Source organism: Microtus pennsylvanicus, chromosome 2, assembly GCF_037038515.1.
Source record: "Microtus pennsylvanicus isolate mMicPen1 chromosome 2, mMicPen1.hap1, whole genome shotgun sequence".
NCBI lineage: Eukaryota > Metazoa > Chordata > Mammalia > Rodentia > Cricetidae > Microtus > Microtus pennsylvanicus.
In genome coordinates, this window is record NC_134580.1 from 106928875 (window position 1) to 106953622 (window position 24748).

Here is a 24748-nt window from a genome sequence, read left to right on the forward strand (position 1 = left end):
CTTTAGAGTCTGCCCATGTCAGAGTCGCTGATTGTCAAGGGAGCTTTTGCTAAGGTTTGTTGTTATTAAATTAGCTGTGTCCATGCACTGGTTGCAGGTTCAGGCCCATGACTGCAATGCCGCTGCTGTCTGTCCTCATTTGTCAGGTGCTATGCTTGGGCCAGCAGCCCGAGGTCGGGTGCTTGTTGGAGGTGCAGCACCTCAGGCTTCCCAGCCCTGTTGGGTCTCAGTCCACGTCTGGCCAGGGCTCTACCAGACTCACCCCAGGTGGAGAGGCTTTGTCTTGGTAAAGTCAGTGGTAGCTCTTCAGCACATCCAAGCAATTTCTTCTGAAGCTGCGTTAGATCCAGGTTGTCACCTGTTGGGGAAAGAATTTATGTCTTGTTCACTTTCTAAAACAACAGACTTCTAAAACCATGAACACATAAGTCAAATGTAGACCTTAAGGCAGGGGTGAGTCTATAAACTATTTATTCCTTTCTATGTATAAAAGTGTTGTTGCATGGATGTGCATCATGTATGTGCCTGGTGCCCTCAGGTCAGAGGAGAGAATCAGCCTCTGAACTGCAGTGATGGTTGATTGTGAGTCACCACTGGGGTGCAAGGAACCAAACCCAGAGCTCATTCTGTAGACCAGGCCTCGAGATCACTCTATAGACCTCGAACTCATAGATCTGCCTGCCTCTGCCTCCCAAGTGCTGGGATAAAAGACCTGCACCACCACACCTGGCTCAAAGATGAGTCTTAAAATACCTTACACATGTTGCTGTGCACGAACGTGATGGTGATGACAGCTAAGCACAATGAACCTTACACATTCTTCCACTCTGCTGCCATGGAATGATACATAAAATCACATATGTGTGGGCGTTCCACAGAACAAGTGCTCTGTGGCAGACAACACTGTTCTCAGTAGGATTTGACAAATTCTCTCTCTTTTTTTTTTACAAAGAGAAAAATAATTTCTTTATTTTTTGAATATGTAATAGCTATCAGAAGGGTTACTTTTATATAAGGAATTCATAATTAATAATAGGCCTTCTTATAGAATTTTCTTAACAAGTTATTTAAAAATTATTAACACTCAGAAAATTAAAATAGCCTTTTCACTCTCGTGTTGATCACAAACATTTCACCCACGGCTAGTGTAGAGCCCTCAAATTCTAGAACTTATAGTCCTTTCATTTTTCAAACTCACTTGTGATATCTTTAAGTTCAGAATCCATCAATGTTAGTAATCATATTTCTCTTTTCAGATTGACAAATTCTCTTATTTTTTACTTTGGCAGTTGTAAAATATATCCTTTGAGTAGTTTCTTGGTAATTTAAAAACCTCTAGTTGTACTTAGTTTGCCTTAAAGCTGCAGATAGAGCACTCTAATTTGAGAATTCAAAGCCCCCAAATTTTTGAGCATCAACATGGCACAATAAAAAACCTGCTGTGAAACTTTATGTCATATACCAGATTCTTACAAATACTGTATAAAATTGCCTTCGCTTCTGTGTGCAAAGTAGATGAGTCATAAGTGAATTTCATGTTTCAACTTGGGTCCCATCCCTGTGCTTTTCACTCTGTGTATGTAAATACTTGGAAATATAATACATGAAATTCTGGCTCCAAGAATTTCAGATGAGGGAGGGATACTTAAGCTGTGTTAACGGTTCCAACTTGTTAGTTCCCCTGTAGTGATGTGTATCAGTTTATTTAAAACTCGGTAGTCACAAACATGTCAGTGGAGTTTACTCATTTTTCTAGACTCAGTGTTGTCGGCTTTTGATCAGAAATTAGAGGTCTTATTTGTCGTTACTAATTTCTACCTAGGACCAGAAACAGGACTCTGTTGCCTTGTCTCAGTCAGCAAGGTGCTTATTGCCGAAGTAGAATGACCCAGATAGCCAGGTACACAGGAAAGAAAAACTAGATTTGAGTGTAATAACTAGAAGTAAATTTCCTTCTTTAAAAAAACATTCATTAAGCTGGGCGGTGGTGGCGCACGCCTTTAATCCCAGCACTCGGGAGGCAGAGGCAGGTGGATCTCTGTGAGTTCGAGACCAGCCTGGTCTACAAGAGCTAGTTCCAGGACAGGCTCCAAAACCACAGAGAAACCCTGTCTCAAAAAAAACAAAAAAATAAAAAAATAAAAAAAAACATTCATTATGTATACAGTGTAAATTTCTACTAGAAGGGAAACCTCTACCTACTCCAGCTGATTGGCCTTCCTTGTCTGGTATAGGAATATGAACACTCCATTTCAGTGCTTTGCTGAGGTTAGAGCATTGTCCATTATTGTTTTCAATTGAATATAAATATAAACCCAAGAATGTGTACAAATTAGGCATAATGAGGGATAGAAGCAAAAACAGTGGACCTTGCCGTTTTCTGTCTTAAAAATCAATTCTACATTTTTAGTTTGACTTTTTTTTTTTTTTTTTTTTTTTTTTGGTTTTTTGAGACAGGGTTTCTCTGTGGTTTTGGAGCCTGTCCTGGAACTAGCTCTTGTAGACCAGGCTGGTCTCGAACTCACAGAGATCCACCTGCCTCTGCCTCCCGAGTGCTGGGATTAAAGGCGTGCGCCACCACCTCCCGGCGTTAGTTTGACTTCTTAAGACAAAAAGCGAACAAGCTCTTTCCGCCATCTTGGTACCTGTGGAGGTGAGGGAAGTTCTTGCTGTTGACCTTAGAGGCAGATTCCTGGGGCCTGCTGGGAATGGCAGTGGTGCAAATCCATTTCAGCTGGCTATAGACGAGGTCTCCAGAACCAGAGAGAGCAGCACACAGCTGTTCTTTAAATTGAAGATGTTTATGCCCGAGATGAAACTGAGTTCTACTTGGGAAAGAGATGTGCTTGTGCGTACAAAGCAAAACACAACACAGTAGCGCCTGGAGGCAAACCAAACAAAACCAGAACGATCTGGAGAAAAGTAACTCAGGCCCATGGAAACAGTGGCGTGGTTCCTGCCAGTTTCTGAAGCAACTTTCCTGCAAAGGCCATTGGACACAGAATCCTTGTGAAGCTGTACCCTTCCTGGATTTAAACCAGTGAAAAGCAAATAAACAAAAGTGGGGGTGGGGAAGATCAGTAATATTCTTAGTTAAAACCAAGAAACAGAAAAATCAGTAATGTTCTGTCTGTTTATGAAACGCTGTCACACTTGGGTGTGACATTCTAAGCCAGCACGTGTCACAACTAACAGATCCCATACATCTGATTTAAGTTTGTAAGGAAACATGCTACCAAAAAATGTATGTTTTCAGGTGATATTTAGCAAATACTAAATAAAATATTTATTTCTACAGGATGAAGATTTGAAGTGGGTGGAAGAAAATATTCCCTCTTCATTCACAGATGTGTAAATATCCTCTGTTCCAAGTTTGAACCTGAGGCTGTAGTTTAAGGAGATTTTATTGGGTGTTTTTCAAAGCGTGTGTTTGTGTGTGTGTGTGTGTGTGTGTGTGTGTGTGTGTGTGTGTGTGTGTGTGTGTAAACTTCTTGCAGAACTGAACATAGCCCCAACCCCTTTCCACTGTACAGCCATTTCAGTACTAGCGACCTGTAACCAATTCGCTCTCTTCCTGGTTACAGTTTTCAGAATCTTTTTATTTCATTTTAATTTTTAAAAAATATTTATTTATTATATATACAATATTCTGTCTGTGTGTATGTCTGCAAGCCAAAAGAGGGCACTAGACCTCATTACAGATGGTTGTGAGCCACCAAGTGGTTGCTGGGAATTGAACTCAGAACCCTTGGAAGAGCAGGCAATGCTCTTAACCACCGAGCCATCTCTCCAGCCCTCATTTTAATTTTTTACCACAGAAAAGTTCAGACATGTAAAACTATTTTTTTACATCCATTTGTATATGTAAAGGTCAGGTGAAAATTTGTAGAAGTTGGTTCCCTCCTTCCATATGGGCCTAGGAATCTTAATTCAAGTCACCATGTTGGTGGCATACTTAACCTCTGAGCTGTCTTACCAGCTCAAGCTTTCATGGCTTCAGGGGAAGTCTGCTTTTGTTGTCACCCCTGTGTGTATTGTGGACTTCTTCATTTTGTGTGGTAGTTTTATTTTTTATATATTTGCTTTTTTATATATTCCTCATAAGCATCAAGGTTCTTTACATCTCATCCTTGAATGCTGAGAATTTTAGGTGTGTTTGTATCTGGAACAGCAGACAAAGGCAGGAAGTTCAGTCCCAGGGCCTGTGGGGAAGAGGGCGAGAGCCAGCCCGAGTAGCCCTCTGATGTCCACACCTGTGCTCCAATCCACACCTGCTATCATGTACAGTCAATAAATACATCTCCAAACAGATGTTTTCCAGAAAAAAAAATACTATGTTTGATAATGTGCTTCTCTCTCATTTTCACAAAAGCACGGAATTTAGTTTTGTAGTTAAAGTGGCAGATACCCAGCCAATTGTCGAGGATTGAAAAGTAAATAGGGAGTGGGGTGTGTTTGAATGAATGCTCCTGTGAGTTCAGCTCACTGCCCCATATGTAGTAGGAGTGCCCTTATAGTACCAGCTTGTTTCTGTTTAAAGTTCAGATCTTTAAAGTATTTCTCTTAACTTTAGACTGAACTTTTTCAAAGGAACATGCATTCTGGAAACTGCACACATCCTATAATCAGAAGGCAGAACACTGCCAGTCCACTAAGCCCTGGTCCCTCCCAGATGCCCTGCTGCCCCGCAGCTCTGGCTATAGAGTTCTTGTAGAGTTCACTGTTATTTCTCTTTTGTTTCAGCGCTCTCCCAGTGTTAGTGGACTCAGATGAGGTAAGCCTCCTTTTACAAATCTCCTTAGAGCGGTTTCTGTTTTTACACTGTATTTCAGAAGCTAATTCAAAAATAACCTCTTGAAGTAATTACCAACTAAGCAGACAGAAGAACACAGAGCTGGCTTGAAGTGTGAGGATTGTGGGCTAAGATTCACTGCTGGCAGAAGCAGAATGAAAGATACTTGATATAAATGAAGAGAAGAGGCATTTCATGAGGTTTTTGTTTGAAAGTGCAATTTTTTATTTTTAAGGCATTGTGTGTCCATTGTTTAGCTTCTGACACGTATAATGTATTGGAATAGTTTCCAGCTTTACTAACTAAGCATGAAATTTAAATAAAGTATTGGGGGGGATTAGATTTTGGTCAGCTAGACATTGCAGGGTAGCCCAAGGCAGGGTTCATCTTCAATATATGGATTAAAGGATAACCATGGCTCATACAGAGGAGGGCGGCTCTTAGCAGTGGGTGTGCTCTGTGTTTCCAGTAGAGCAAGAGAAAAATGGGAAAGGTGATGCCTCTGAAGCAGTGCTGTGTTCCTCTGTAGCAGGATGACAGGGTGGAGGAGGCCTTCCCACATGACACTGTGGGACCTACAGCCCACAGGGATATGCTGGGAGGCTATTTAGTGGTGCACTTAGTTCATTTGACATGATAAATACTGTCTTGGGTCCAGTAACATGAGACAAATCTTATATGAGATCCCTATTAGCTCTGGTTCTGCCTCTTACAGAGAACCTAAACTCATTTGTAGAAAGAAGGAAGCTGACTTTTTCCAACTTTGGCTGATTATTGACCTGTTGAATTATGTGGGGACCATGGTCTTATCTTATACTTCCCCAAAGTTAGGTCTGTTAAAAAGAGTAAATATAGTGACTTGTAAGATTAGAGCATCTTGGTAGGTTCTGGATGTAGCCCCAACAATTGACACATATCTTTTTCCCCTCTAGGAAATTATGACCAGATCTGAAATAGCTGAAAAAATGTTCTCTTCAGAAAAGATAATGTGACTGGAACCTGCAGTTGAGTGATGGGAAAAGCCTGTCTCATCAAAACTGACAGCTTCACTATGATACGTTTTGTTGTGTTGTCATGAAGATCTGTGTGTGCAAATGAAGAATCAGGTGTGGGAGGGTCCGCCACCCTCATAAAGCCATCTTTAAAACTGACTCATAAGGTCAGTTTAATTGCCGTTAAGTTGCCTGAATTTGGAAATAATCTGATACATCTTAACCAAGTGTACACAGAAGCATGAAAGGTGACAGCTACAGGCATGCAGCTTTGGGTCTCAGGTTTTCTCCAGAAAAAAAGAATTTGTACCTGGGTGTGGTGGCACATGCCTGGCAGTTGAATCTCTGTGGAATCAAGGGCAGCCTGGTCTGCGTAGTTCCAGGACAACCAGAGAGAGCTACTGAGTGAGACCCTGTCTCAAAAAACAAAACAAAAAAAGAAAACAAACAGTGGAAAAGATTCTCTATGACCACTCCTTCCCTTGCACCTTCGAGATTGATTCTCCTGAATGCTCCACAGCAGTGTTCATCTTTTGTTGTGATAACTATTCAGTTTTTTATACTGAAGTGACATCGTATTGGAACGTGAGCATGTTCATATGTTTTATCTTGTCCCCTCTGTTGGTGTACACAAAACTCCTATTTGTAAATACCACCATGCACTGCACGTCATGGAGTATGAGCTCAGGGGAACACAAGTGCACAAAGAGAGACGTCTTGAGGATACGTCCAAAGATTTTCAGGCTATGGGTACACGTGCTGCTGCTAATTCCGCTATGACCCCCGGCCATGTGGCTCCCCAAAAGCACTTCCTTCCAAGCCTCTTGGTGCACCATTCCTTGTGAGCTTTGTGGGGACTTGCACAGTATCAGGTTGGCTACACGTTCTCGGTGTTTTCCGTTTCAGGATAAAAACATCTAACTATACCATGCATCCACATGTAATTAACCAGCCCTTAATCATATTTTACACCTCGTTTTGTTAAATTATGTTCATAATGTATGATTGAAAATTTCTATTCTGATATTTTTTAAATATAGAATGTTGTAACTTGAAAGGCACTTGAATGTAGTTTGGAGATGTGAATGCTTTGCTGCTCTCATGACCAAAGACACCAGGCTGGCAGGCATTAGTGATGAAAGGCAGGGTCTGTGGCTTTTCTCTGGACGATGTCTGGCCTTGTGAATTAGAATAATGTGGAATAATTGAGAAAACATGAAAATCTGACCAGGAGCACTTAACCACAACCTGCAGTGATTTTCACTTTGATGCCACAAAACAACCCTTTCTTTCAAAAACTTACTCTTCTGAGTTTATTTCCTCCGTACTCATTCCATAGGGGTTGGTAGAGATACATTTCTGTAGTTGTATCTCTTGAAAATTTCCCATAGTGGACACTGGGAAATGGTGCAGTGTTGGCAGCCCTGGTGGAGAGAGGCTGGTTCACAGCCCCCCTGCTTCCTGGTGCTTCCTGGGGGAGAGTGGCCAATTCAACCAAGGTGGGTCCATTGCTTCTGTCAGTTTCTGCCATAGTGATGGGCTTCTCCTGTCCACTATGCTTCCCTGCATGCTTGTACATTTTGCTTTGGCATAGTCCACCTTCTAACCCAGTTGTTTGAGAACTGGAGACACCCTTGCAAGGTGGGGGTCGGAGGTTGCAGGGTGCTGCGTAGCCCACACTGATTGACGTTAGACTTGTGAACCTCTTGCTAAGATTGCAGGCATGCACCACTGAAGCCCACTTCACATGTGTATTTAATACCCTGCCTTCACGGGAGGAGGCAGTTGAGCCGCAACCCACATGCCTGCAGTTGATATTTCTGCTTATAGCTAGCAGGGATTACACACTGAGTGGGTGTGGGGGGAGGAGTTGCTGGCCAGGGAAATGCTTTTGATACCCTGTCAGTAGTGTTTCTAAAAACAAAATAAACAAACAAACAAACCAGGAAAGACAAAGGATGCTGCCCCTGGCCTAGCTCCAGGTTGAAATGAACACTTCTTTCCAGAGAAAGTGGAGTTTCATCTTGACAACCTCACTAGAAATGTTTTGAGTGTGTGTGCTGTCTGTTGTATTTAGTGATTATGGTGCCAGGTGCTAATGTTTAATGACCTGTGTTGAGCTTTTCTTGGGGGCCCTACAATGTTGGTGTAATTCACAAGGACTAGGTTGTCCACCCAGGGCTACCATGCAGCTCTTCAACCTCCTTCCCCATCTACTCCGAGGCTCCAGACAACGTTGGGACTTCCAGGTGCCCAGCTCAGTTTGCTCAAAATGCTGTTGGACAGACCTCCCCTTTAGTTGAGGTGTGAGGATAAGGCTCCAGTTTTGTGCTCAGAACTTCTTGAATACAATTCATGTTAGATTTTGGTGATGTATGAGGTTTGCTTAAGACATTTTTCATGATTTGAATTGGGTTAATATTGAAATATGTGCCTTCTGGGGTAGTTGTGTTATTTCAGTAAGAAACGAGAGATGGAAATTATAAGCTTGGGAGGTGGTAGGATGCCCCCATGCTTTTCCTGTTTGTTTGTTTGGTTTTTAGATTTTGCTTTGGTTAACTTTTCCTATCTTGTGGAAAGTGCCACCTTTCCCTCTGGATTATGGTACATCATATTTAGACTACAATAATGTCAAGATTTGACTTAAAGTGTGCATACAAAGTTGATTTGTACACCCTTTTTCAAGGAGGTTTGGGGCTGTTGACCTGGCTGTCTATCACTAAAGCTGAGAGAGACCATGCTAGGTTTTGTCTCTTGTTCTGATACTTATGTCTGTGAGTGATTGACAGCATGCAGTAAGCAATACAAAACACTAAGCCTTACATCTGTCAGAGGAAGTGTAATATACAAAATTCTGAACATATAAATGTATTTAAGTGACAAAAATAGATTTTTTTAAGGAAGTGTATGTCATAGGACAGGAACTTGATACTGTATTAAGCTTCTTTAGAACTAGGAAAACATTCATTCTTGGGGGAGAATGTTTAGAGGTTAAAATATATTCACTATTTAAAAAGATTAAGTTATTATTTGGGGGAAATTTCCTTGAATATATAATAGCAATTTAAAGGACTTCTGTTTGAAAAAATGTATTTTTATGCCTTAATATTTGTTTTTTTGTAATAAATTGCTTTCTGATGTTTGGAGATTGTTTTCTGAGATTATCTGTTAGCGCTACCTCATGAAAATCTGTAGGAAATGTGCTCTCCAGGAGAGGGCAGGGCGTGGGATTCTTTAAAGGGGAGGTACAGCTAAAAGTCAGAAAAATATTGAGCCTTAGTTGTGCTAGATCAGAACAAAATGGAAATATTTAAATCAAGTTAACCTAAGTTTGTGCACCTGTGTGTGTTTATGTTTTCATGTGAGAGAGACCTGTCATCTCTCAATCTAGTGAAATGAGAGCACTCATTCCTGATGACATCATTGACTCAGTCTTTGTGAAATATCCAGCAATATTTAAGACCTTTGAATGATGTCAATTCTCTTGATATTTTCAAAGATGTCTCAAAATAAAGAGTAAGGTTTCTACACACACACACAAACTATAGACAAACTAAATGTCAGCACCAGACAAGAATAGTGAGTGGATTCCTGTCTACTTCTTACAGGATGGTTTCAGCTTTTGAGTAAAAATGAAGAATTTGTGATAATAGAAAATACATATATGAAGCATGAGCAGGGGCACATGTGTGGAGGAATAAGTGGCCCCACAGCTTGTGCTGCCACTGAGTTCAGGTACCATGACCACAGCTGGGCTCCAGATCTTCATACAGTTAGTTACCTGTGGACTGGAGAGATGACTCGGTGGTTAAGATCACTTGTTCTTGAAGAGGACCTGGATCTTTCCCAGCACCCTCACGGTAGCTCACACTGTCCATAACTATTCCCAAAGAATCAGAAGCCTTCCTCTGCCTTAGTATTACACACCATGTACATGCACACAAGAAACCCATTCACATAAAAAAGGATGGGATTTGTAGCATGAATTCTAATTGATCTTAATAAAACCCAAAGTCAGATATAAGGGTTAAAGCTGAAAGATCAGAGAAGCAGAGCAACCAGCCACTAATTCTTAACTCTACTGAATCCTCAGACCAAAGGAGTGATCCTGTCCCTAGGAATCCTCAGACTGAATCTGAGCTCCTCCCACCTTATGTTCCTCTTTCTGTTCAGCCATATCACTCCTGTCTCCACTTCCCTAATACTGGGATTAAAGGCCTGTGACTGCAAGTGCTGGGATCACCTTTGTGTGAGCTCTGTTTCTCTTTTATACTGATTCAGTCTAACATAGCCCAGGGTGACCTTGAACTCACAGAAATCCCTTTGCCTCTGTCTCCCAAGGTGTGTGCCACCACCGCCTGGCCTCTATGAATAACTAGTGGCTTAGCTCTGCATTCTGATATTCAGGCAAGCTTTATTTGTTAGATCACAAACAAAACATCACGGCAGGGTTTTAAAAAGTTATCTGAGCCACTCATAGTGGTGTGCAACTTTAGTCCCAGCCCTTGGGTGGCAGGAGCAGGTGAATCTCTTGAGTTTGAGGCCAGAAAGAGTTCTAGGACAGCTAGGGCTACAGAGAAACCTTGTATTGAAAAACAAAAATAAATGTTATCTGGTCAAATAACAGTTCTGGAATGGTGAAGAGGTAGGAAGAGCAGAGTATGACCCTGCAAGATCCCACAGTTTATTTTTATCTGTGGAAGCAAGACCTACCAACATCCACATCCAGTCAGCAAAAGGGGCAAGGACAGTCTGGAAAGTTGAGAGGCTGGACCCGGAAGTGGTGAGCTTTGCTTCTGAGTATATTGTCTTAGAGTCATATGGCCACACCAGTCTTCCAGTTAGTCTAGAAAGTCACAGTCATGTGCCTGTCCCTGCTCTAGTTCTGTAGAAGGCAGAACCTAATACTAGGTTGTTTGGGAGCAGTGGATTATGGGGGACTCGAAGCCCTACCCACTGCTTTTCTGTGTTTTCCTAATTTTTAAAAGGAAAGCACACTAAAAAATAAAATACTTGATAGTGCCTTAAGAAAAGGTATGTAAGCTGGGCGTGGTGGTCCAAGTCTTTAATCTCAGCAGTCCAGCTGAATCTCAATGATTTCAAGGACACTTGTTCTACTTAGAAAATTCTAGGCCAGCCAGAGTGACGTAGTGAGATTGTAATGGATTATTTAAAATGCTGCAGGATCCCCGGTGGCGGTGGCGGCAGCAGGCAGCAAAAACGCTGCTGGTCCCCAAGCAGCGGTAGCGGGCCCTGAGAGCAGCCATTCCCAGGCTGCAGGTACCCTAGAGGTGGCCAATCGGTGGCTGGTCCAGGGCAGGGAGACGTGCTGGTGTGGAAGAAAAAAGACAGAGACATAAATAGGCACGCCATGCAGTGTGAGGTTGATTTATTAGGGTTATGAAGGGGGAAGGGGAAGAAGGAGAAGAGCAGAGAGAGGGGCAGGGAGGGAGAGAGAAGGGAGAGACAGAAGCTGCCTCTCTGAGAGGGAGACGGAAAAGAGAGAGAACTCAGGCTGGAAGCTGAAGATCTGCCTGTCTCAGCAGAGGGGTGGGGGGAGTGGGCGTGGCTTGTCTCTTAAAGAGACAGAACAGATCATTACAGAGACCCTGTCTCAAAAAAAAAAAGAAAGTACATGATACCAGAAAAAAGGAGAAGCCATTGTGGCCTGAGGGCACAGGAATAAAGCACATCCCACTGTAAGCAGATGTGGCGGGGACACTTCACAGACACCCTCCCAGTCATTAGCTGTGGTGGGGGAACAACAGGCACTGACTCAGAGGGAAAGCCTGAGCTGTTTTGATGACAATAATTTAGGAGGGGTTCCAGGCCTTGTTCAGAGTTGTGCTACCCACGTGTTAAGGAGGTATATTTCTATAACTCCCCTCCCTTGGTTTAAAGATGAGAAAACAGTCACAGAGGTTAAACCGCTCTCTAAGCGTCACCCTCCTGACAAAGTGAATAGGCAAGTATACTAGCAGGAATTGTCTGCGAGAGACTGCTCGTGGTCCTGTGGAGAGACAGACTGTCCTTGCGGTCCTGGGGACAGACTGTCCTCGAGGTCCTGGGAGGGGGAGGAGGAGTTCTGTTTACTTGTTAGTTGTTGTGAGGAGCAGCGGGCCCACAGCCCGGCTAGCTTTATACCCGAAAATAATTACATGGAAACTGTATTCTTTTAAACACTGCCTGGCCCATTAGTTCTAGCCTCTTATTGGCTAGCTCTTACATATTGATCTAACCCATTTCTAATAATCTGTGTAGCACCACGAGCTGGCTTACCAGGAAAGATCTTAACCTGCGTCTGTCTGGAGTGGAAGAATCATGGCGACTGCCTGACTCAGCTTCTTTCTCCCAGCATTCTGTTCTGTTTTCTCCGCCTACCTAATTTTCTGTCCTATCAAAGGGCCAAGGCAGTTTCTTTATTTAACCAATGAAATCAACACAAAACAGAAGACTCCCACATCAGTTAGTCAGCTGGGAAGGTAATACAAAAAGGGCCTGCCTGGGGTGCAGCCTTTCTGAGGCAGCTGAGGCTGGGTTGTGGGGAGACAGCTGAGACTTGGCTGATGAATTCCACCTGAAATATTTGAAGGTGATGTACTCATGTTGAAAGGAAGTTGCCCAGGGCAAGCCCTCACCTCAAGTGATCATGGATTCACTTTCGAACTTCTACCACAGGCTGTCCCGAAGCTGAATTCCTGTGAAAATAACCTTGACAGCAATTCCTCAAAGTCAGTTTATACACGGGCAAAAATACCCAAACGATTCAGCAGGTGGTGCCAAACATCATCCCTGAAGAATCTGTTTTCTTTTCCTTTAACAACTAAAAAATGTATTTTACTTACTAAATGTCAGTCAGTGACTTTGAAAATTAAAGACATTAAGCGTGCTACCTTTTAAAAAACTTTTATTTATTTACTTTTATAGATGAGTTCTCTCTATATAGCCCTGGCTATAATGGGGCTCACTCTGTAGACCAGGCTGGCCTCAAACTCAAGAGATCTGCCTGCCTCTACCTCCTGAGTGCTGGGATTAAAGGTGTGTGTCACAATGCTCAAATCTTACTACATATTTAAATTTAGACTTTTAAAATCTGTTTAATAGGCATGAGTCCCTAGGTTCAATTCCTAGTACCCACTACACACAAAATAATAGAGGAAAGAACTCTAAAGAGCAGGGTGGCTGGACACAGATGGTGGAGGGGAGAAGTGGGACAAAGGGGTACGGTATCTTGGATGTAATTGATCCGCATAGACTCATTATTAGGAGGTGTGGCTTTGTTGGAATAGCCGTGGTCTTGTTGGAGGAAATGCATCACTGCGGAGGCGGGCTTTGAGGTCTCGTATGCTCAAGATACTGCCTAGTGTCTAAGTCCACTTCCTAATGCCTAAAAGATGTAGAACTCTTACCTACCTCTCCAGCACCATGTCTGCTTGCATGCTGCCATGTCCTACCACGAAGATCATGGACTGAAACTGTAAACCACTGCCACAGTTAAAGGTTTTACTTCATAAGAGTTTTTATGGTCATAGTGTCTCTTCACAGCAATAAAAACCCTAAGACAAGAGGGCAGGAAGAATTTAGCTGGAAACTGGTGAGGGAAGCCAGTATAAAGGAAAAGAAGGAGGGGAGATACATAATATTAAGGGTGTTTGAAAAAGCCTTATGGAAGCATTGTTTTATGTTAACTTAAAAATACATATGTGTGTATAGGTGATAGATTAGATAGATGATAGATGACAGGCAGGGTTTGAATGGAGTATGCCACGTAGGATGACATTTTCTCCCCAAGAACCATAGACTAATAAAATCCTTAGTGTCAAGCATAGGAATTCTCCCTTCAAATTGTTGACTAGGGGAAATCTAGATGACTCCCCAAACAATATAGGCTATTGCCATTGCCCTTTCTTATCTTCCAGAACTTACAGGTGAGACCCTATTGCAGAGGACACCACACACTTTGGAAACAGTACACGAAACTGACCCAGAAGCCCCTGCCTTGAGGACTAGCTCTCAGAATATGCAGTCACTATGCAAACTTTTGTCCCTAGGCTGTGCAATCAATAGTCCTTCCTTGCTATGACACAAAACACAATGACCAGCATGACAAGATATCCCCCAAGGTGCAATAGTAGTGCTTATATCTTGGGGTAAGCAAGGTATAAGCCACACATTTGGATGTAAGGGACACTCAATAGAGGGGAATTCATCCCTGATACTGTAAACCCAACCAACTTCATTGTGAGGTCATTGACCCTAGAGGAGAGCCTGCTATTACTACTTTCCAAAACCAGTATAATTTCTTTTTTAAAAAATTCATTTTCATTTTATGTGAATGGGTGTTTTGCTTGCATGTATGTCTATGCACACATGCATGCCTGTTGCCCAGAGGCTGAATAGGGCATCAGATCCCTTAGAACTAGAGCTATAAGTCATTGTTAGCTGACATGAGGGTGCTGGGATTCAACCAGTGTCCTTTGGGAGAATAATCACTGCCTCTAGCCACTGAGCCATCCCACTAGCCCCTGGTATAATTTCTAGCTGCGTTCTAAGTACTTATCTTTGTACCAAGAGGTAAGTTAGCTCTTACTCCTCATCAAAGAAGCATCTTTTTGCAGTAGATAGAGACTATTACAGAAATCCACAGCAGGTCAAAGTTCAGAGAACAGCTGACCACAAGGTGCCCAGCCCTAACTGGTCCAGCTACAACACAACCCCTACATCTAAAACCCAGGGAATATTGTCAAAAGGGATACAGAAAGATTGTAAGAGCCAGAGGGCCAGGGCATTTGCTAGAGTATCTCCTATACATGACAAGTATCTCCATGAAATCTCAGCGATACGATTGTCTAAACAAGACCTGCCCGATACAATGCCAGTTGAAATGCTGATATGGTGGGGGAACGCTCGGAAGACTCCACCGTTAGGTAAAGAACTACAGACCATTAGTGGCTGCTGAGAGATGGATAATCACTCTTCTCTAAGGAATAGCCTCCTGATAGGTCCCAGGGGGTCGGCCTTAAACACATGTACACACAAGCAACACTGAATATACCCACAGATTGTATTCATGTGTGTGTATGTAAATATATATCACAGTAATAGTGTGCAGAGGCTCACCTCACGGTGGCCGGGAAGCAGAGAGAGCTGGATGGGCAGTAGGAGTATGTGCAGAGACCACCTCATGGTGACCAGGAGGCAGGAAGAGATGGATGGAAGGGGCTGAGGGAAGATGCATCTTAGCCAGGACGTTCGTAAGATCCACCCCTTCCTGATAATCCTTTCGTGGATTAAATCCATCTGTGAATTGGACCTTGATTTGGTCAGAGACTCCATGATCAATGGCCTCTGAATGCACCCTCAAAGGCACACGCAGAAGTTTTACTAATCACCTAGGTGTCTCTCAATCCAATTGAATTGACCGTTGAGACCCAACATTTCAAGATCTCCCATTAAAGTGAGATCCCTGATAGTCCTGTCCAAACTCATGGTCCTGTTTCAGTGAGTACCTACACTACAACCCTTTGGGGTTTCTTCTTTCCATGGTCTTTCTAGACACTGGTTTCTGTGGGACCATCATCACAGGGCAGGTGGTTGGAGGTCTTGGAGGTCAGTCTTGGCTTGTTCCTGCTGCTCATGTGCCCACTGTTCACTCCTGCAGGCCCTGAAGGTCTGCACCCGTGGTTCACACTGTGACGGTCCTGGTGTCAGCCCATGCCTGCCTGCCCTACACAGTAGGAGGCTGCACGGCCAGAAGAGGGTGTCGCCTGTTCTGGCAGCATTTCTTCCATATCTTCCACCTTCACCTGTCAGGCCCAAGTATGGCCTTAAGGGACTGAGGTTGACATCTTGGGGACTCAGAAAAGCAGAAGCAGAACCAAATATATGAGGCATGTGTAGTCAGCCAGTCTCACGACACAGAGACATTATTAGTTATGAAAGCTTAGGCTTGTTTCTAACTAGCTCTTATAACTTAAGCTATCCCATTTTGATTAATCTGTGTGCTGTCACATGGCTTGTGGCTTTTACATCTCCTCCTGCATGTCCTGCTTCTTCTCCATCTCCTCTGGCATTTCCCCCACACCTAGATTCATCTCTTCTTTGCTCTCTGTTCAAAAGTCTCACCCAACCTCTTCCTGTCTACCTATTGGCCATTCAGCTCTTTATTAAACCAATCAGAAGGTGCCTTGGGGAAGACACATCTTCCCCAAGAGTACAAAAAGATTATGCCACAACATTTCCTTCTTTTTGTCTAAATAAAGAAGAAAGGTTTTAACTCTAACATAGTAAAACTACATACATTAAGAACAATTATCAGGTAAGAATAGCATTCATAATGTACAGTCCACTTGCATTGGCAAATTTAGAGAAAATATTCCATTATCTATCCTAACTTGGTAAGTCCAAAGTATTATACCCAATTCACTGTCTATCCTAACTTGTATTACAAACCTAAAACTATATTTTTAGACCTCAAAACATTTTGTAGATAAACAATTTAAGTTTTTATGCCTCTCAGCCTTATACACTTTAAACCTCTTTTGTGAGTTTCTCTTCTGAATTTACTAACAAGGAAAACTGTAATTATAACTATCTAATCTTCAGCTCCATCAGAGATCAGAGAAAGATATAATATTACCTGGGTAAACAGGAAGTGCAGAGCAAACAACTTTCAAAACTGGAAATGACAGAAACAGCTGACTGCCTGGACAGTGACCTAAGGTTCTTCTGCAACATTGGGGCATCCATCTTTGGCCTACAGGCCTAAAAATATTTTTTGTGAAGTAGGAATTTTTGAAGAACTTCCTACCCTGTCTTGACAAAGTTTGGCAGTTCCTTTTTGTGTGTATGTGTCCTCTTTATTTGGATAACATACTGTCAGCAGTTGAGGCAAGGGTAGTTTCTTGCCCAAATAGTTAGCTTTTTCCACAAAGAAAGCAAACAGCATATGGAGGTTTTTTCGATGCCCATCATCTGTTTTTGAAGTAAATTGGTGCTACCAGGAGTCTTGTGTCTCACTGTCTTTAACACTTTAAATGTCATATTTTGTAGATCCCTAAAATGTTTGAAGACTATCTATCTAAAATTTATCTGTTTGACCTTAAAAACCATACCTAACATGACTATAAGTTTGATTATTATAGATGACTGACTATTAACATGTATTTCTTTATTATCCTGAATAATTTTCAAGGACTAAAACTACATTTTTTAAATGAGCTGCATAGGTACAATACCTTAAACAAGAGTAGAAACCTATATACAGTATAACAAAAATAATAATTTTTTTAAAAAATTATTAATCAAATGATTAATAAATTTCTGCAAAATAAAATTGGCAATTCATATGAAATACGAATTTGCATCATCAAGTGGCAAAGACAAAAGTAATTTTTGAAATTGTTTTACATTTTGTTCACTTTTTTGTTTGTTGTGTGTTGAGGGTGTGTGTGTGTGTGTGTGTGTGTGTGTGTGTGTGTGTGTTTCAGTCAGAGGACAAATTCCAGGAGTCAGTTCTTTCTTTCTACCATGTGGTTCCCAGAGATCAAACTCATGTTGTCAGACTAGACAGCCAACAAACACCTTTACCCTCTGACCCATCTCTCCAACTCCGAAGATAGAACTTGGATATATATATACACATATATATATCTTAAATATTATTATTTTAAATATATAACATTTTTATTAATTCTTTCAGAATTTCATACACTGTATCTCGATCACATTCATTGCCCACTCTTCCCCAGCTCCTCCCATATCCATCCCTTCTCCCACCCCCACCACTTCCTCCCCACCCCTCTAATACTTCATCTTCTTTCTTTTTAGAAGAGACTATCTTAAAGCAGATGTCCTGATCCTATGACTCTTACGATCTTTCCCCCTCCTCTTCTATGTTGTTCCCTGAGCCTTAGGAGTTGTGTTGTGAAGTCTTGGCTGGAGACAGACACCCCACAGTCAGGTGATCTTTGCATTCTGACAACGTGTGGGTTTCTGCAATGGTCTCCACTTGCTGCAAAAGAAGCTTCTATGACAATGGGGGAGAGAGAGCTACACTGATCTGTGGGTATAAGAATGAGTGTTTAGAGTGTAGTTAGGAATCACCCTGGTTCAGGAAGCTGATAACAGTAGATTCTCCTCTGTAAGTGGAGGTTTTTGTCAGGACTGCCGACTGCTCTAATCAATGCACAGAGATTTAATATTAATTATAAGTGGAGGATTATTCCACAGCATTCCTCAGATCTCATGGACTCTGTAGACACAGGGAGTTGACTAGTTTATGGCACCAGGCACGGATTCCTTCCTACTGAACCAGCCTTAAGTCCAATTAGACAGCTCTTTGTTTGCTCCCAGGACGTAAGTGCCACTATGGTACCTTTCAGACTATCTCGCCATGCCCATGATCGTCGTGGTCTGTAGGTGCCTACAGCGAGATAGAACTCCTGATTGCTTTTCTCCCTTGGCAGTGTCATGGCTCCATCCAAGGCTAGTCCCAGGCTTCCAGGTCAGTTTCGGCTCCACCTCTTTAAGTTCTGTGTTCACAATGTGTGTGGCATCTTTTTCTGGAAGGCACCAAGGACAACAGCAACAGCCTCTATGGTTTGGAGTCTCCTAGACTCTTGTGACCAACAGCTCAAAAGGAAGTGTCCCATGCCTGGCCCTGGGGTTTTTGTTAGAAACTCTGTGACTTTTAGGGGAAGAGCATTATTATCCCAAGTGGTGTAACTTTAATTAAATGATATATCGGGGAGGGGTGGTACATAACTTTAAGTAAACAGAAAATAATTTCCTTTGGCTTCTTCAACCATCCATAGTGTTATTTATCTCAGCTCCTTCATCATGTCTGACTCTATAGTTTAGGATGACTTATTGACTATGATAAATGTCTTTATTCTCATGTAAATGTTGAAAGTGATTCCTGCAAAGAACGGAGAGATGCAAGGCCCTCTTGGTCCCTGCAGGTGGTGAGGTTTGGCTCAGGCACATCTGACTCCAAGAACTACATCATCCACCAACTGGGCCCACTACTCTGCCCCTTCCACAGACATTTGGACTTCATTGGGGAATGGCATTTGTGGACTTTCAAAGCTTCTCTCCCCTTGGCAGACACTGAATGATACTTGGTCTATAATTATGACACAGTGAAGTCTAGCCTTTTTTTTTTATTGGAAATGGTCTTCAGGGCATGGCCAGCAGCTTCTACTGTCTGTCCTGATGTTGTCCACAGGCAGACAATGTCTTCAATGTTCTACACGTGACTGCATGGCTTGCTGGCAGAATCGCTGGTTATAACGTGTGAGCATAATGTAGTGCCTGGCTCAGAGCCAGGCCTACAGTTGGCACTTGATAAATATTTGTTTAATGAAGGAATTGGATGAAGTCATGGCTCTCCTGCTGAGTGATCCCCTCCCTCCGCTTGCCCTGTTATCCCTGGTCAGACTAATGTGCCAGTCTTTGTTCCTGTGACCGTTACAGAGTAGCTTCTTAGAGGCTTGATGATACTTAGAGCAGAGACAGATGCAGGACCGTGACTGTGCCAACAGCAAGACCAGGTCACAGATGCATCAGGAGGGAAGCAACATGATGTGGGCACCGTAAGAGACCATGAGGGCCTCACAGGACAGCAGGGAGTCACTGCTCTCCACTGTATGCTGCCAGTTGCCAGGTCTCCGACATAGATTTCAACAACAAATCCTTCTCTTTCAGCCAAGAGTAGTGTGGCTTCTAGAACTATAGCCTGGGCTACTAGTAAGAGCCTATCAGACATAAACAAACAAACAAACAAATAGAATTTTAAATGCTGAGCAGGCGGTTAATGCGGTAAAATGCTTTGCCTTGTTACTCAGGAGGCAGAGGCAGGCAGATTTCTGTAAGTTTGAGGTCATCCTGGTCTACAGAGAGAGTTCCAGGACAGCTACGGTGGTTACACAGAGAAACCCTGTCTCTAAAAAATAAATGCTTACCTTGTAAGCATGAGGACCTGAGTTTGTGCCCCAGAACCCGTGTATATAAAGCCAGGGCATGGTGGGGCTCCTTTCTAATCCCGGTGCTAGAGAGACAGAGACAGGGGAACCCTGGGGCCAGGCAGCCTAGCCTGTTCAGCAAATTCCAGGCCAATGAGAGATCCTATCTCTAAAGGAAAAGGTGCACAGGGCCTGAAGAATGACACAGGAGGCTGGGAGAGAGAGAGGGAGAGAGGGTGAGGGAGAGAGAGAGAGAGAGAGAGAGAGAGAGAGAGAGAGAGAGCGCACAGGAGGGGAGGAGAGAATATTAATAATTAAAATCCAACTTCCTTCTTCTTTCTTTGCGTTCCCATATCATATGGAGAACTGAGGATATTACAGCAGATCTTATGTAGCCCAGGCTGGCCTCAAACCCCCTGTGTAGCCGAGGATGACTTTGAACTTTATATCTTGCTTTCACCTCCCAAGTGCTGGTTTTATAGGTGTACTTCCACACCTGGCTGTGTGGGGTTGAGGGTCCAATTCAAGTCCTCATGAATGTCAGTCAAGTTTCCTGCCAACTGGGCTACACCCTCAGCTCCTAGAGTCTTTCTCTCATTTAAAAAAAAATCTTTATTTTATTTATTTATTTATTTATTATGCATTCTTTCGCACATGATGGCATTCATGTGGAGGGTGGGCAACAACCTGCGGAACTTAGTTCTCTCCTACTGTGTAGATTCAAAGGACCACATTCAGGTCATCAGCCTCGGTGACAAGAACCTTTATCTGCCAATCCATCTCACAGTCTCCAAAACAGCCCCAGTACCCCCCCAGATACTCCCCAAGAAACAATAGAGGGAAAACAGAGGGCACAAACTAGCTGATAGAACCATTTTATTAGGGCAGAGGGAAGCCCTAACCGAACAGCTAATGTTCCTAGCCTTCTCCATTTTAGATTTGTTTTGTGTATATGAGTGTTTTGTTTGAACATATGTGTGTACACCACATGCATGCCAGTGACCACAGAGGCCAGAAGAGGATGCTGAATCCCCTGGAACTGGAAGGAGGGATGGTTGTGAGCTACCATCTGGGTAGTGGAACTGAACCCCGAGTCCTCTGCAAGAGCAGCCAGCGCTGCTCTGAACCGCTGAGCGTGGCTCCAACAGTCAGTCACTCTGGAGAGAGCCGCGGCAAGTTCTGCTTGTGGGCATCTGCTTCGGTTACTGCAGATCACCGTAGTGGACGACAGAGAAAGAAGGGCAGCCAGGCCTCAGAAAACTAATTCAGATGAACCTTGAGCACGAAGCGGAGTCAGCCATAGGGCCAAAGTCACAAATGGAAGTTAGCAAATAGGGACAACACCAAAGCAAAAATTCCTGTTGACGTTTAGAAACCTTAGAAACGCAGAACAGCAAACCCAAGAGGCAGCTGTGTCGCTTTGAGTAAAATTGTTGCAGTCCTGAGATTCCATAAAGTAAAGTAGGGATTAGGTCAAGACCAAATGTCCTGGAAGCGCCTTTCTGAGCCGAGACGTTTAGAATTGAGTCCGCATACCCCAGGCTGCTCACCAACCGTGCTGCGTTAGTTATTTGCCTCAATACTGTGGCTTAATACCCGACAAGAGGCAACTGAAAGAGGAAGGGTTTCCTTGGGCTCCTGGGTTGAGCGCAGCGTGGCAGAGTTCATCCGGGCTTCCTCTTTCCCCACCCATTCTCCCTTAGTCCAGCACCACCACCACCACCACCACCACCACCCCCGCGCCGGTCCAGGGGTCTTCAGACGGGCTGTCCCCACATTCAGAGCGGGTCTTTTCTCCTAATTTAACCTCTCTGGGTACGCACGTGCTTGGAGGTCTGTCTCCCAGGTGATTTCAAACCGCTCCAGGCTGACGAGGAAGTTTAACCACCTATAACCTTGCTTCATTCTCTGCCTCTATGCGATCTGGTCTGCCTTGAGACTCCGAGGAGAGGGTAATGGGAGAGAAAAGAGGGCTTGCTCACATCTGCCCAGCCTCTGGTGTCCAGTGTGCAGCCAGAACCAACTAAGCGTGCTTGGGGGTTGCCATGTAAATACGGGGCAGGAGAAAACTCAAAATAAATAGCCACTCCAAGCAGAATGGAACCTTTCATTCCCAGGAGGTAAGCGCAGCCAGGAAACGGGTGGCTCGCTCATAGACAGCGGACACACTGGAGACTGACACAGAGGCCCATCATCTCTCCGGCCTACCCTGGTTTGGCTGCTGTCCTTTCCTCCCTACCTGGACAGTGCCAAGCAGTGTTCTGACTAGGTCTCTCCACAACACTTCCAAAGCACAAGGACATGGACCTTGCTCTGCTTCAGGAAGCCAGAGGAAACAGCTCAGTGGGATTTGTTGGGGAGCCAAAGTTTGGGTGGTCCCCAGGCCCAGTGCCCAATGCCCTGTGTTCCATGGTTCCATGCTTTCCAGGGAACCGGCTATGGTCATAATTTGAACTCCCTCCTCAGTATGGTAGTATTAGGATATTTCTGAATTAGATCACTGTGGTGTTGTTACAAAAGAGGCCTTATGCAGGGTGGGGTGGCGCATGCCTTTAATCCCAGCACTCAGGAGATAGAGGCAGGTGGATCTCCAAGTTCAAGCCCAGCCTGGTCTATAGAACAAGTTCCAGGACAGCCAGGGCTACACAGAGAAAGTCTGTCTTGAAACCCCACCCACCTGACCCCCCCCCAAGAAAAGAGGCCTCAAAGAGCTACTCTGCCTATTTCCACAGTTGAGGATGAAGTAAACCCGCATCGCCACCAAATCTGCCAATAAATACCTTGATCCCGACTCCCAGCTCCCCGAGTCTCGAGGCGCGCAGTTGTATTGTTAGACACTGCCTAGTCCGTGGCACTTTGTCATAGCAGCCCTCATAGGCCAAGAGAGGACACCGGGCTTGCCGTCCTGATTCCCACTGAAAACAGCTCCGTTTCAGGGGCTGTGGGCTTCAGAAGCATTCTGTACAATCAGAGGGAGCTTCCCAAGACGCTCTTCCAGGGAGAATTAAGTTACATTTTCCAGGGGTCTGAAGCACCTGCTTCACCCATAGCCTGGGTGCAGGGACTTCAACTTGGTGCCTGTCCATCCTCGGGTTGTTACCCACCCAGACCTTAGTGAGGTTCTAGAATGGGGTCTCTGCTGAAACTCTGGGGAAACAGACTGCACACTAGAAGGAAGCCTGTGGACTCTTAGTCACCCGGGCGAGCGCTCCTAAACCCTGGGCAGTACTCTTCTAAAACTTTTCCATTGATTTTTAAAGTAATACTTTGCTATAAATATAATTTTACCATTTATTAAAGACTAAAGGAAATCTGGTGTGCTTATTTATTTTTACACGAAGAACTAGATCTTGTCTATTTGATATTGAACAAGAAGCATTTTTGACATTTTTTCCCCAAATTGATCGATAGTTTGATAATTGTTACACCAAGCACACCACTTCACAGAAATATGTACAAAGTGGCAGAAAAGGTTGTTTGTGCGGGAAAAAAACAAACAAAAAAACCCACTTTATTTCATAACATAAATAGTCTGGATCTGAGCCAAGTGTCGTAGATGTCTCATTCACGTGGTGTCCAGGGACAACTGACCAGCACCAGTCACGGTGACCAAGGACCCCTTGGATTCATTTTTTGGTCTTGTGCTTTTACAATTTGCTAAATTCAGCAACTCAACTCCCATATTTTGGTACACAGTTTAAAAAGACGTGGTCTAACCTAGGCCAAGTTTATGAAGCCCCTCTTCCTGCCACACTTGCCTTATTCTCTGCTGTCCTGGAGGAAGGTGTCCTTGTGTGGGCTTTGAGGTAGGACAAACCTAAGTTTGGCTCATCAGTCAGCCACGTGTGGCTGGCGAAAGCCTGGGTCGCTCCCGGCGGGGAGTAGGGACAGTGGGCAGTAGGGCAATCCAGGGTGGGCACCGGCCACCCTTGGTCGCGCCCGGCCTCCTCCAGGAGTCGTGGCTTGGGCGCGCTCCCAGGCGCATTCCAGGCTCTGCAGCCCCTCCTCTCCCGGCCTCCGCCACGGGGCTGGCGCCTCCCCGCGTCGTCCGGACAGTCTCGTGCCGCCGGCGGCTACGGTCTCTGGTGGCCGCGGGAGCTTAAAAGGACTGGCGCACCGCGGGGACTCAGTGTCCGTCAGGGAACAGCTACCTGCCTTCCTCAGCAGCCAGACTGTGCTGGGCGAGATGGGACCCGGCTCTCAGCGCGCGCTCGTCCTTCTCCTGCTGCTCCTTGCCTGCCCTAGAGCGCGGGCTTCCCAGGTCAGTGTCCCCGCAGCCCCTCCCGGGGTCCCGCTTCCCGAGGAGGTAACGCCGAGGCTGGGGCATGCCAGGTTCCACTCGTGTGCTGGAGTTGGGGGCTTGGAGAGGAATCTCGGGCTGGGGTTCGGATCTTGGAGAGAGGAGTGGGGTCCTCCATCTGTCATCGCAGAGGCACCGCGCGGGCCAGGAGACCTGGGAGGACCTGGGCTGCAGCAGCCCAGCAGGGGAAAGCGGCTCCGCGTGGGAATCGCCGGTACAGGAAAGTTGTTGCCCGGGGACTTCTGAGACATTGGTCTTTTGTGGGTCTCGTTGAGAACACCTGGCCGCCCAATTCTGTTAGAGAATGTTCTCGCCTTCCAAACCCAGCGTTTACATTTCAAACTAAAATGTTCTTGCCGCCACCATGGACCTTAACCATTCCATTCTTAGGACTGCATAGCATTGACCTGGAATATCCTCAGGTGGTCCTATTCTGAGCACTGGAGGTGTTAGAATTGCAATTACATTTTCTTACCCCTATGGGCAGCGGCGGTTTTTGGTTTCTTTCCTTTCTTTTTTTTTTGTCATTTACGTGCCCGAATCCCACTGGATTTATTTACTTAATCATATTCTTTTTCTTTTCTTTTCACATTAACCATTGGAAGCTAATTTTTAAAATTAAAAATGTAAATAAAAGATCATTTTAGAGACTTGGTATTGCCAAGTTACGGGTCCAGCAGCCAGAGAGAGTCCCTTTACC

At 44.2% G+C, this 24748-nt stretch overlaps 2 protein-coding genes and 1 pseudogene across 3 annotated transcripts in view; all 3 read left to right on the forward strand.

Annotated features, from left to right (window-relative positions):
- Tmem87b (transmembrane protein 87B) overlaps nucleotides 1-8930 on the forward strand; it is a 42088-nt gene extending 33158 nt beyond the window's left edge. For both annotated transcript variants that reach the window (XM_075962116.1, XM_075962115.1), the window contains exons 17-19: nucleotides 3299-3351; nucleotides 4744-4774; nucleotides 5725-8930. In XM_075962116.1, the coding sequence (XP_075818231.1) occupies nucleotides 3299-3351; nucleotides 4744-4774; nucleotides 5725-5784 (144 nt within the window). In that variant the 3' untranslated portion in view covers nucleotides 5785-8930. The remainder of the gene's footprint in view (nucleotides 1-3298; nucleotides 3352-4743; nucleotides 4775-5724) is intronic.
- LOC142845231 (large ribosomal subunit protein eL33-like) lies at nucleotides 117-3119 on the forward strand (annotated as a pseudogene).
- A 14892-nt stretch (nucleotides 8931-23822) lies between the features above and the next one.
- The window catches only part of Fbln7 (fibulin 7), a 33768-nt gene continuing 32842 nt past the window's right edge, over nucleotides 23823-24748 (forward strand). The window contains exon 1 of the mRNA XM_075963818.1: nucleotides 23823-24009. Coding sequence (XP_075819933.1) covers nucleotides 23935-24009 — 75 coding nt within the window. The 5' untranslated portion in view covers nucleotides 23823-23934. The remainder of the gene's footprint in view (nucleotides 24010-24748) is intronic.